Raw genomic sequence first — 14,081 nt, forward strand, 5'->3', positions numbered from 1 at the left:
TGTGCTTGGCATATAGATGATGCTTAGAAATTATTTACTGATAAGTGAATTAGCGAGCCATGTTTCTGTTCTGAGAATCCTTAGGTTGGCAGCCAGTTTGTCTTAAACTTAGTACTGACAAGGTAGGCAGCATTAAAGATTAAAAGCAAAATCAAGGCAAAGTGGAGAGAAATAGGAGTGGAGAAAGTAACATTGAGTTCATGAGATGAATTAGTATTAGACTTACTTATGTGATATAGCCATTTTAGGAGAATTTGTTATGTTCCCTGTACTGTTACCATCTTTTTCCCCCCTCCCACAGGGCCAGTTCAGCTTGTGAATGTTACCTTGGAGAGCTGTTTCTCTCTGTTCCTCTTTAGGTCAAAGGGCTTTTTGAGAAAGTTAACCTATATATTTTGTTGCCTGGATTGCTGTCATTTTTTATTGGGTACTTATATGCTAGGTGCTCTGAAAAAATGTGGGGAGTACAGATAGGCGTGGTCCTTGTCTTTGGAGTAAAAAGGGAGGGACTGTTTGGCTGGTTAGTGACACCCTGATACTTGTTTCTATACAGAACATGTGCAGTAATGTCATCTCAAAAGAAAGTTAACTCTTGGGCACGAAAGAGGACTTCACAGGGCAGTAGTAGCTATCAGACTAGACTCTCAGCCTCAAGAGTGAAAGAGGACCTAAATGACTCAAAGAGCATCTCAAAACGTGGACAGAACAATACTGTGGAAGATTATGAAGGTGCTGATGATCAAGCAGAAGACGCTCTGCAGATAGCATTGAGATACTTTGAGAAAGGTAAGAGATTGTTTTCCTTGTGTAAGGCCTGTTCCCGTGAAAAAATTCTAGACTCTTTTGGTAAGGATTTTTAAAGGAAAGCATATTTTTTTGCTCATTCATGATTTTTGTTTATTTAATGGACATTTATTGAGCACTTAACTACATACCAGTATGCTAGGTACTAGGGATACAACAACAAAGAATGTTTCCAGCAGAGTGGTTTTCAAACTGTTGCACATTGGGATTAAATTACCTCAGAATCTTTTTCTTTTAATATTGATTTATTTGACCACATTATGGATGCAGTTTTGTCATGGGAGGTGCTCGGGATCTTTGTTGTGTCATGTGGGGTCTTTCGTTTCACACACTCTCTAGTTGTGGCATGAGGTCTCAGTAGTTCTGCAGCATGTGGGATCTTAGCTTCCTGACTGAAAATCGAACCTGAGACCCCTGCATTGCATAGCAGATTCTTAACCACTGGACCACCAGGGAAGTCCCCTACCTGAGAATCTTTAGAAACCACTGGTACCTGGCATCCACTCTTAGATTTTCTGATTTTATTAGTATGGGACACAACTTGGGCATTGGAATTTTTCAACAGCTCTCTAAGTGTTTCAGATGTGCAAGAAAGCTTGTGAACCACTGTCTTAGTTACTGAAAACAGCTTAGTTTTAAGTTCAGTGCTTTTAGTTTAGAGCAAAGAAACCAGGGCAGGACTCAGTTTTCCTGCTGTCAAATATCCTAGAGTTTTAAGGGCTTTGAAGGGTTTTTAGGAAGACTTTTTTTTTTTTTTTTTACATAAAGCTGTTCCTTAGAAGTAGTCTAATTGTAACTGTTGAGGCTGAGGAGTGAGAGAGTTTTAAAGTCCTCACTGTTTACAATTGTTCCTCTTTCAGGTCCCATTAAAACTTCACAGAGTAAAGAGAAACACTTGAAAACTGTGGAAAATGTGGCGTGGAAGAATGGGTTAGCTCCAGAAGGAATCGACATTCTGTTAAGTGTGGCACTCAGTGGCAAATTTGGTATGTCACAGGGATAAATTTTTCAGCATTAGTTTTGCCTTTCAGAATTTGAATTACATTGTTGATTGGAATCAGATGCAGTTAAAGAGCTGTGTATTTTTCCTATTCTTTTCATAAAACTAAGATTATACAAATGGACCTTTCTTATGTCCAAACTTCACTTGTAGCTCAGCTGGTAAAGAATCTGCCTGCAGTGCAGGAGACCTGGGTTTGATCCCTGGGTTGGGAAGATCCCCTGGAGGAGGGAAAGGCTACCCACTCCAGTATTCTGGCCTGGAGAATTCCATGGACTATATAGTCCATGGGGTTGCAAAGAGTCAGACACCACTGAGTGACTTTCACTTTCACTCACTATGTTGAAACTACCTTAATGAAAAGTTTCTATGTGCATATGCTGAAAATGGCTAGTTATCACATTTTTATTTTTAAAATGGATTCTCGTTACCAAATGCATGGAAGCAATTTTTAGTATTTCTCTTAGGAAGGGTAGATAATAGTTTAAGTAGTGTTGCTGGAAGGCACATTAAGAGATCACTGGTATACTTTATTGCCTTTAGGTTCACTTATCAGTGACAGCAAGTCGATGTTGATATTGTCTCAATTCCAGTGTCTGTGGCTTTAACAGTTAAGATGTTTTTTCTTTTGAGCAAATGCTTCCTTTTCTGTTCTAAGTTCATTTGTATGGGGGTGGAGGTGGGGGATCTTAGAAAGAAATAGTATCTGTCCATTATTCTTTTCACTTGAGAACCTTTTAACCTACCCTCATCCAAATTTAGACTTAGAGAATATTTTAGCCCTTGAACATTCTCATTTTAAATGTGAGGGAACTGAAGCCCAGAGTGGTTAAAGAGACTTGCTTAATCTCAGAGCTAGAACTGGGGAACTCTGGTCTCCTTACTCCCCTTCTAGTGTTTATAGTGCACCACACTGCTACCAGATTTTCTACTTTTTTTCTTTAAGACAACTATCACAATTGGATACTTATACCATTTTGCATATTGGGTTCCTTTGTGCATACCCTATCATGTTTGTTTGCAAGGGTGTTTGTTAGTCCCTCAGTTGTGTCCGACTCTTTGCGACCCCATGGACTATAGCCCGCCAGGCTCCTTTGTCCATGGGATTCTCCAGGCAAGAATACTGGAGTGGGTTGCCATTTGCAAGGGTATGTGTGTGTATTTTAAAGAAACAATGCATGACTAGCTGAATTCAGTATATGACTTCCAGGTATTTTAGTTCTCTGTTTTTACCTGATTAGTGCTCTCTGTTTTCCTAGAAAGTTAACTTTTTAAACTTTGACCTAATAAAATTGGTCTTCTTATAAGTGGTTTCAGATTGTTTGCTTCTAACAAATATTCATGAATTCATATTTAACTGATTAGTGTTCATCGAGAACAATTCTATCTATTCCTTCTCCCCTTAAAACATGTATAGAATGTACAGATGTTTCCTACTTTGGAATTTCTCTTTTCTTTTATGATATCTCAGAAATGAGCGATTAGGTTTTCGTCATGTTTGCTAGGCTTTGTAGCAAATGCATGTGTTTTTAAAAATGCATGCCTCGGGCTTTGAAACTTGTATATAACAATTTGAAAAATAATCTCTAGCTTTCTAGTCTAATTTCATTTTTCTATTAAGCTGGAATTTGGAGACATTAAATGTAGCCTCCTTCATTGCTTTTCTCCTTTTAGTTATTTCTATGATATCCCCCATCACTATTGGATCTTTGTATGTAACTCCTTTGCTAAGTTGAAATGCATATTCAAGGGCAGGTATACTAGAAATGTCGTAATTAGGTACAAAGGGACTTTGTACTGTTTAGTAAGTAAAAAGTCACTGGGAAGTAAGAATAGAGTCAATATAGACTCTATTCAACAAAGAATTCTCCTCTTGAATTTGGTATGTGTATAGAGTATTAGTGGTCAGACTGTTGTAAACTTTACAAGAGTTGGGGGATGGGAATAGGGGAGAAGAGAGGTAAAAACAAGAAATCACTGAGTGGAAAACAGATTTTTTATTCTTATGATTCATTACCTGCCATCACTGCTTCCTTTTTTCAACAAAAATGATGGGGTAGAAATTGATGAGACACATTGTTGTAGTTATGTGGGATAAGTAAATCCAGAGAACATGATGACTAAAGTTAGTAATATTGTATAGAATATTGGAAATTTGCAAGAGAATAGATTTTAGGTGCTCTTATCACAGAGAAGAAAATGGTAACTATGTAAGGAAATAAAATGTTGATCAGCTTGACTATAGTAGTCATTTTACTATAATAGGTATACAGTATCTGCCAAGTGTTTACATGTTACAACTATATAAATAGTTGTAAATACAATGTAAATACAATGTAAATGCAGTGTAAATAGTTGCCTGTGTAGGCCCAATTCAAGCTTTGCTTTTTGGAACTTTATGTAATATTTTTTTAGGAACATTTTCTGTGTTTAGTTGAATTCACAGATGTGGAACTTGAGGATATGGAGGGCTGATTATATCATATCATCATGTTGTGCATCTTAAATATATACAATTTTTACTAAGGAAAAAAAAACAAGAGATCTGCACCTGTAGGAAAAGAAAAGACATGTATAAGATGTTTCTGAGAACTTATGGGTTAAGTTACGAACAGTGTTATCTTAGTGAATGGATGTGATCACCATGCTATAGTGCATGTAAGACAGTGTTTAAATACCTGTATGCTTCTGAGAATGCTACTCTCGGAGAAGTTGAGAACAGTGTTATACTGAATGGATGTGATTAACACACTGTAATGCCTTTAAAACATTGGTTAAAAACACATGTATCCAAGATACTATTGTGGCTTCTACTTGTATGAAAAGTTGAGAACACTAGTTTTTCAGTGAATGGTTCTGATTACCACAGTATAATGCAAATAAAACAATGTTTAAATACAAAAAGAAATTGATAATATATGTATATATAAAATTATTGAAGCCTTAATAAGCAGAAGCTGATATAAGGTGTATATTAAGACAAAGCTACTGGTCACATCACTTCTATTAGCAGATGGGAGAATAGCATGGAAGCCAGAGAATGATGGAAAGATTGGACCAATATAGAATGACAGTACTACCAGCTAATAGGGTAGTTGTTTCATTCTGGTATCCTTTCCACTTTTGGGGTGTGGATGGAGAATACAAATGCATCTATCTGTCCTTAAATGTAGCAGCTGATGTAAGATGTCTTACAGTAGATTTAAATAAATCAGAATCTATTATGCCATTTTTAAAAGTCCTTGAAATTTTCCTAGGAGTAAAACACTATTTTTGAGATGTAATTCACATACCATAAAATTCACCCTTTTGAAGCATATGGGGTTGGTTTTGTTCATTTGTTTTTTTAGCATATCCATGGAATTGGGTGGGCTTCCCAGGTCTGCCTACAATGTAATCTGTCTGCAATGCAGGAGACCCTGGTTCAATTCCTGGGTCAGGAAGATCCCCTGGAGATGGGATAGGCTACCCACTCCAGTATTCTTGGGTCTCCTTCGTGGCTCAGAAGGTAAAGAATCTGCCTGCAATGTGGGAGACCTGGGTTTGATCCCTGGGTTGAGAAGATCCCCTAGAGAAGGGAATGGTTACTCACTCCAGTATTCTGGCCTGGAGAATTCCATGGGCTGTATAGTCCATGGGGTCGCAAAGAGTCAGACACGACTAAGTGACTAAGCACAGCACATAGAGTTGGGCAGTCATCACTACTATCTAATTTAGTCCAAACATTTTCATCCTTCCAAGAAGAGATCCTGTATTCATCCTCCATTGTTAGATAGAAACATTAGAGCCAGTCTAGGGGTCCCCAAGGAGAGAGGTCTGGAATATTCAAGGAGGAAGAAAGGACAAACTTTTTACTTTTTGTCCTCTACTTTCTTTAGGATTATATAACAATAATGTATCCTGCCTGAGGACAGTCTTTGGATTAAACCTTCTGGCTAATTCTGTTATTTTAAAACATAAATTATGGGAGTGGGTCTGGACTTTACAAGGATGTATCCTGCCTGAGGACAGTCTTTGGATTAAGCCTTCTGGCCAACTCTGTTATCTTAAAATGTAAATTATGGGAGTAGGTCTGGTGAGGTCTTTACAACCTCCAGACATTCTTTGGATTCATTGGAGAGTATATAACTCCATTGCTAACACTACCAAGGGAGTACTCTTTCTACCCCCTTCGATGTCTATGTCAGAAGCTTTCTCTATCTCCTTTATACTTTAATAAAACTTTAGTGTACACACAAAAAAAAGAAATACTAGAGCCAAAGAATTTGCTTTATAGTTTATATTAGAAGTTAAAAGTACATTTTTGTTTCAAGCTATGCTTTGTAATGATAAGAGTTATTGCTGCTGCTGCTGCTAAGTCGCTTCAGTCGTGTCCGACTCTGTGCAACCCCATAGATGGCAGCCCACCAGGCTCCCGCGTCCCTGGGATTTTCCAGGCAAGAATGCTGGAGTGGGTTGCCATTTCCTTCTCCAATGCATGAAAGTGAAAAGTGAAAGTGAAGTCGCTCAGTCGTGTCTGACTCTTTGCGACCCCATGGACTGCAGCCTTCCAGGCTCCTCCGCCCATAGGATTTTCCAGGCAAGAGTACTGGAGTGGGTTGCCATTGCCTTCACCATAAGAGTTATTGAATATTACTTTATTGCCTTCAATGTGAAGTGAAAGTTTTAGGACCAAGAGTTAATTACAGTGAAGGGACTATCAAGACCCTAAAATGTAGTTTAATTTGGACTTTGTCTACTTTCTAGGGAGTGCTGTAAACACGCGGATATTCAAGTGTATGATTCCAGTAACTCTAATATCAGAAGATTCTGTGGTTAAGGCGGTCTCCTGGCTTTGTGCTGGCAAGTGTTCTGGTAGCACCAAGGTAATTTTTTTAAACACTTTGATGAAAAGTCCTTCAGAGCCACTTAAGGGCTGGCAAGGAAGAGCCACTTATGAAGTAATGGCAGTGGCCTTTTGTGCAAAGCTTGTAGTTTTGGAACAATATAGCTTGATGCAAGAACTCTGTTCAAATAGAAATTTTTACTGAGAAATAAAGTCTATTATCCTTTGTGCTAGAAGCTTCTAAAACAGTCCTGAGGGGGGAATTAAGCTCTTTTGTGCCAGTTATATTTCTCTAAAGATAAGCATTTTGTTTCTCAATAGGTGCTTTTTTATCGTTGGCTGGTTGCAATGTTTGACTTCATTGATCACAAGGAGCAAATTAACTTGCTCTATGGCTTCTTTTTTGCTTCATTGCAAGATGATGCACTGGTAAGTAAAAATTGAATAGCATTATGCATTGATCAGTGGTATGTGCTTGTATATCGACACACCATATATGCTTCAAAGTACCAAACAACTTTCCTTTCTTATTTTAGAATGTATGAAACAGAAAAGTGTAATGAGTAGCATAACAAACACTGTTATACCTGTCTCTGAGATTAACAAATGACAATTTCCCCACATGTGCTTTTTATCTTCTTTTAAGGAAATAATTGTTACAGGTAGAATTGAGTTCACATTGGAGTCTCTTTGCTGATCTAGAGCAATGATTGCCATCTTTTCCCTTTTAAACCACTTCAACAGGGTCCTTTGGGTCACTTATTCTACAGTTTCTTGATTAACACTGAAAACCTCATCAGAATTAATGAGAAGAAGAGGATTACTTTTCATGAGATGCCAGTGGACTGTTTTTGATTAAATAGCATAATTATTCCCATTGAAAGCATTAATAACTCTAAGAAATCAATCTACTGTCCACCTGGAAGTCTTTCAAGGACCATCAGTAGTTCACAGACCATGTGAACCATTCATTTAACAGAACTTCTCTTGCTTTGGGGAGGGGAGGGAATTCATTTATTGATTTCATTTTAAAAAATTGACTATGTTTGTTGCATTATATGAGACAGTGTAGAAGATTCAAAGATTAGCTGAGAGTTTCTATATTCCAGGGGTTTGTAATCTATTTGGGAGACTAAGGAAAGCATGTAAAGTTAAATGACAACATGTAAGTTCTATCATCAGACAGTGTGTGTTAATGTGAGGATAATAATTGCTGTGATATTTCCAGGAAGAAAAGAACACTGTAAACGAGAGTGATTAGAAAAAGCGTCATAAAGTATGTGGGCACTGAACTGGGCCGTGAAGGTGGAGTAGGATTTGAGATTTAATGTTTGATATGACAGGAATATTTCAAGCAAAGTTGTGAGCTGTGTAAATTGTGTTTAGGAAACCTTAAATAGATCAGACTGACTTAATTACAATTGATGTCAGGCAGTGGTGGGTGGTAAGGCTGAAAAAATTGGGTGTGGAAAAATTGTAGAGGTCTTTAAATATGATGGTAAGGAATTTGAACTTTATCCAGTGGGGAAATCACTGAAAAATTTAGGACAGAACATGTTGAAAGCAACATTGTAGGAAGTTGTATCTAATAATGCCAAACATTATGAATTAGGATGGAAGCTAGAATCAGGAAGACTAGTTAGGAGACTGACATGTTGATGATATCCTAAACTAGCAATTCTCAAATATGCTCTGTGGATCCTTTGATGCTTCCTGAGAAACTTTCAGGAGGTCTCAGAGGTTAAAATTATCTTTACAGCAATATCAAGATGTTAGTAGCTATTTTCACTGTGTTGACATTTGCACTGATGATGGATAAAACTGCTGACCCACTCAGGGCAGTGAGTCCGCACTGTAGTAGGGTTTGTTGTGTTCTTTACTGTAGTAAAAAACAAAAATGCTAGTTTTACTTAATAATGTCCCAAATGAAGCAATAAAATTAATTCATTAATTATATTAAACTTCAACCTGTGAGACATATCTTTAATATTCTGTCTGATGAAATGGGAAGTATAAATAAATCCCTTCTGCATATTAAAGCACAACAGTTGTCGTGAGGAAAGAAACTTTGTGTGATTGAATTGTGAGCCAAACTAGCTACTTTTTTCCATGGAATACCATTTTTACTTCAAAGAATGACTGACATATAAACTGTTTATTCAGACTTGGTATTTGGCGGATGTTTTCTTAAAAATGAACAAAGTGAGCTGGTCATTTCATAGAAAACAACTGGCACTATTTGTTGCAAGTGGTAAAATTTGAGCTTTAAAGCAAAAATGACAAGTTTGAACAATTTGTATTTGTCATTGTGAACTTGACAGCTTCCCAATACTTAAAAGACTTTGCTGATGAGAATGAAAATATTAATGACTGTGATTTTTAGTATTATATAATGATTGCAATTATAATTATATTAATAATTATATAATGAAATATGTCAACATTTGGGAGATCAGTATAACTAATTTCCAAATGATCTCGTTTGAAATTACGTATGGGTAAAAGCCATCCAAAATGCAAGATATATCAATGAATTTTAGTAGAGTAGAGTACAAAGAGTTCATTGATAAGATTTCAGAATCCACATTGCAGCTATTTCCTAAGAGACTACCACTTAATAGTTTTGGTGAAGTATCAAAGACTAATATCCACAATTTTTTGAAAAGGCTATTAAAATATTCTTTCTTTTCCAATTACATATGTGTATGAGGCTAACTTTTCTTCATGTACTTCAATCATAAGAATATATTGTTACATTTAATGCATAAGCAGAGTATCTATCTGTATTCTGTTAAGTCAGAAACATTAAAGAGATTGTAGAAATGTAAAACTATGTCACGCTAAGTCTTTTTTTGGGAAAGTAGTTATTTTTCATAAAATATTTCATTTATGGTTAGAATGTAATGAGTTTATTTTTTAAATGCGTTACTAAACATTAAAAAATTTCCTTGTTTTAATTTCTAATATGGTGAATATCAACAGCTATAAACCAGATAAACAAAACCTTTTGGGGATCTTCTAATTTTTAAGAATGTAAAGAGTCTTGAGACCAAAAAGTCTGAGAGTCACTATCAGAGATTAAGGGGTATGAAAAATTGAAGGGACAGATCTTAAAGGAGACTGTAAAGGAAGAATTGACATAATCTAGTACCTAAACTGGATTAAGGGAAAGGTCAAGAAATAAAGATAGAGTTTGTAAGTCAGCATGATGCAGAATGATGGTACCTTTGACCATAAAAGGAAATTTGTGGAAAAGGAGATAGTTTTAAAAGGAACATAATATGTTTGGCTTTAGATGTACAAAGTTTGAGGTTACATCCTGTAGAAATTCACTCAGTGAACATTTATTAACTAATGTGAGATTGATTGAGCTAGTATTGGAAATACAAATATGAGTTAAGAATAAGTTAATTATTGGTCTTCCCATATGGTGCTAGTGGTAAAGAACCCTCCTGCCAATGCAGGAGACATAAGATATCCGGGTTCAATGCTTGGGTTGGGAAGATCCCCTGGAGGAGGCCATGGCCACCCACTCCAGTATTCTTACCTGGAGAATCCCATGGACAGAAGAGCCTGGTGGACCGTGGTCCATAGGTTGCAAAGAGTCGGACATAACCAAATCGACTTAGCACATAAGTTAACTATAAGCCTCATATAGTTAACTTATATGAGCCTTATATACCATGCACCAAGTGCTTTTACACACTCTAAGATGCCATCAGTTTTAAGATGCATCATTATCTTTCAAACCATTACAATGGAATGTTGCCATTAAAATTGTCACCTGATACTGATTTTAGGATTAGTTTTGTTTTCAGAGATGTTAAGATGTAGAAAATGAAATGTCAGACTATGTATTTTTTCCTAGTTCTGAGGGTCTGAAAGTTCTTTTTATTGTTCACCTCATTTCAAAATAAACATTTATTTAGCACCTACTATTTTCTATACTTGTGCTCTCCAGTATGGTATCCACTAACCTCATGCGACTAAATGAGCACTGGGAATGTGGCTAGACCAAACTGAAATGTGTTGTAAATGTAAAACACACACCAGATAAGAAGTGGTTTTAACTTATTTAAACCTCTTTACATCCTTGTGACATATACACTTTTATCCCCATTTTAGAGAGGAGGAGTTTGAGGCACAGAGAAGTCAAATAATTATCCAGGGTCATGTGACTAGAGGCAGGATTTATGGGAAATACTATTCCCATTTTAGAGATGAGACAACTGAGGCTTGGAAAAGTTATGTAACTTTGCTAAGGTAACTTATTTACCTAGTAAGAGGCTGAGCCTTGAAGATCTTTAAATGTAGTAGGAGAGAGAAGTACAGTGTGATAAATCCTGTGATAATATCCACAGAGTTCCATGGGAATATAGAGGAGCGGTATCAGAATAAGACTAGGGATCAGGGTTAATGGAGAAGGAAATGGCAACCCACTCCAGTATTCTTCCCTGGAGAATTTTATGGACAGAAGAGCCTGTCCTCTGTAGCCTGTGGGCTACAATCCATAGGGGTTGCAAAAAGTCGGACGTGACTGAGTGACTGTCACTTTCACTTTCAGGGTTAAAGTTATAGGGATTTCTTTTCAATAGGAAGAGAGATATGGGTGTTGATGTCCATAAATTTGTGACTTAGTAAGGGATGTGACTGAGGGATTTCCTGCCCAGTGGTTTTAGTGATTTTTTTTTTCCTCAAATTTTCACTGAAGTAGGAGGCAAGGTCTTCTGCTGAAAATGAAGAGGAAAAGATAGAATGTTATGTTTGAGAGTATACATTTTGAAATAGCTTTTGGTGGAAATAGAAATAGATTAAGAGACACAGTTCTGAAGGCCCAGATAAGTTTAGGGAGCATGAATTTGTGATGTTACTAATGTCAAGGGTCGTAGTTCCTCCAGGGTGGGACACAAAGAGTGACTGAGCTAATAGATCAGGAAGTCTAGAGAGAAAAGGGAGAAGGTGAAGTCAAAAGAGAGCAGATTGGGAGCACAAACAGCTGAGTTTCAGGTTGCCTTGGTGACATTAAAGACATGTATTAGGATTAAAAATTGGAATGATAGAAGTTGTGGCATTGGAGTTTAAGATTGCAGGGGGGGACTGGGAACGTGTGATGACAGGATTTAGAGTGACAGTGCAGTGAGTTGTTGAAGACTAGAGTAAGGGAATTCAGGTTACTGGAATTGAAATTTTCCGTATCCTGTGGATTTGTTGTTGCCATCGCTGCTCATCTGTCAATTACCAAGTGAAGTATGTTGAAAATCTCCCACTCAGAAGGCAGACTTGTCAGTTTTTCCTTTAAAAGTTCTGTCAAATTTTGCTTTATATATTTTGAGTCTATTACTAGGTAAAGGCACAATTATAGTTTTCATATTGTCCTGCTGAGTCAAACCTGTATCATGGAGTAGCATTTTGTTAGAAATGCTTTTCGTTTTAGTCATTTTGTTTGATATTGACATTGTCAACTCATGCTTTATTTTGGCTAGTATATTGCTTGGTATGGACATGAACTTGGGCAAACTCCGGGAGATAATGAGGGACAGGGAGGCCTCGTGTGCTGCAGTCCATAGGGTCACAAAGAATCGGATACGACTTAGTGACTGAATAGCAACAACATTGCTTGGTGTATTTCTATCTTTTGGTTTTTTGAAAAATCTTCCTTTGCCCTCATGTCTTAGACACTTCCTCGATCCAGCATTCTTGCTTGGAGAATCCCATGGACAAAGGAGCCTGGCTGGCTACAGTTCGTAGGGTTGCAAAGAGTTGGATATGACTGAAGCAACTTAGCATAGTACAGATTTTATTTTTAAATCCTGTTTAATGATTTTTCACTTTTGCCTGGAAAATTAGTTTATTTACCTTTGTAGTGATTACTGATATCGTAGAAATAAGTAGGACTACCTTATTTTTAAATTTTATTATTTTGGGCTCTGCTGGGTCTTTATTGCTGCAGTCTTTTCTAGAGTTGCAGGGAACAGGAGCTACTCTGTAATTGTGGTATGTGGGCTTCTCTTGTTGCGCAGCACAGACTCTAGGGTGCACAGGCTTCAGTAGTTGCAGCTCCCAGGCTCTAGAGCACAGGCTCAACAGTTGTGGTGCATGGGCTTAGTTGCTCCATGGCATGTGGAATCTTCCCAGATCAAGAGTGGAATTCCTGTATTGGCAGGTGGATTCTTTACCACTGAACCACCAGGGAAACCCTGAGATCTCTTATTTTGAACTTTTAAATGATCTGCTTTTTTTTCTGATTCTTTTCCTCATCCGTCTTATTTTGGATTGATTGTGGTTTCCCCCCATTCGTGGTTGGAAATTACATACTCTGTGTGTGGTGGTGTTCTTGTACCTATTTTAATATGCATATATAGTATAAAATGTAAAATATATAAAAAGTCATCCTTCTTACTATTTTTCTTTTGTTTGGAAGATATAGTTATTTTTCATAAAATATGTCATTTATCATGTAATGGATTTATTTTTTAATGAATTAATAACTATTTATAATTTTCTCAGTTGAAATCTTTAAGGCTTTTCTTAAAGTCTAGAGGTAACCAATATCTTTATCTTCATCTTGAAAGATACAGGGCCCTAGAATGCTTTAACTCTGATCACATCCCTCCCAGATTGTACACTATTATCTGATTTTAGTTCTGACTCTTCACCATCCTCCTCCACATACAGACATAGTAGACATTATTATTTTCTTCACAATTAATGTTTTGATTTGCCCACATATTTGCCAGGTTTTTTTGCTCATCATTTGTTTTTACATCTCAGACCTTTAATCGAGATTATTTTCCTCTGTCTGAAAATATTTTCTTTAGGTTTTTTTCTTCTTTATTTCGCTGCACCACCCAGCATATAGAACTTCCCCAATAGGGGATTAAACCTGTGCCCACTGCAGTGGAAGTGCAGCGTCTTAACCTCTGGACCACTGGGGAAATCCCTAGAATATTCTTTCAGTAGAATCTTTTTATTTTTAATTTTTTTTAATTTTTAATTGAAGGATAATACAATATTGTGTTGATTTCTGCCATACATCAACATGGATCATAGATATACATATGTCCCCTCCCTCTTGAGCCTTCTTCCCACCTCCCACTCCATTCCACCCCTCTGGGTTGTCATAGTGCCCCAGTTTGAGAGTAGAATCTTTGATGGTAAACTCTGTCTTTGCCTAAAAATGTCTTTACTGTGCCCGTGTTCTTAAAAATTGGTTCTGCCTAATCAGGAAAAGAATTTGAAAAAGAACAGATACAGGTATATGTAGGAAAAAAAAGAAATTTGGTTCTGCTGTGTGTAGAACACTAGGGTGACAGTTAAATTCTCTCAGGACATTGACATTATTATTCCACTGACACCTCCTTTCCATTGTTGTTGAATCAGTCTAACTGTAATATGTTGTTTCTTTTCTCTCGGAATACTTTTTAACAGCAGCTTTGTGAGATATAACTTATA

The 14,081-nt window shown here is 36.9% G+C and overlaps 1 protein-coding gene across 4 annotated transcripts in view; it reads left to right on the plus strand.

The window, feature by feature from the left end:
• CENPI (centromere protein I) overlaps positions 1-14,081 on the plus strand; it is a 57,066-nt gene that overhangs the window by 1,272 nt on the left and 41,713 nt on the right. For all 4 annotated transcript variants that reach the window (XM_061137281.1, XM_061137283.1, XM_061137284.1 and 1 more), the window contains exons 2-5: positions 554-786; positions 1,665-1,790; positions 6,551-6,669; positions 6,951-7,058. In XM_061137281.1, the coding sequence (XP_060993264.1) occupies positions 554-786; positions 1,665-1,790; positions 6,551-6,669; positions 6,951-7,058 (586 nt within the window). The remainder of the gene's footprint in view (positions 1-553; positions 787-1,664; positions 1,791-6,550; positions 6,670-6,950; positions 7,059-14,081) is intronic.

The sequence above is a fragment of the Dama dama genome, chromosome X (assembly GCF_033118175.1).
Source record: "Dama dama isolate Ldn47 chromosome X, ASM3311817v1, whole genome shotgun sequence".
NCBI lineage: Eukaryota > Metazoa > Chordata > Mammalia > Artiodactyla > Cervidae > Dama > Dama dama.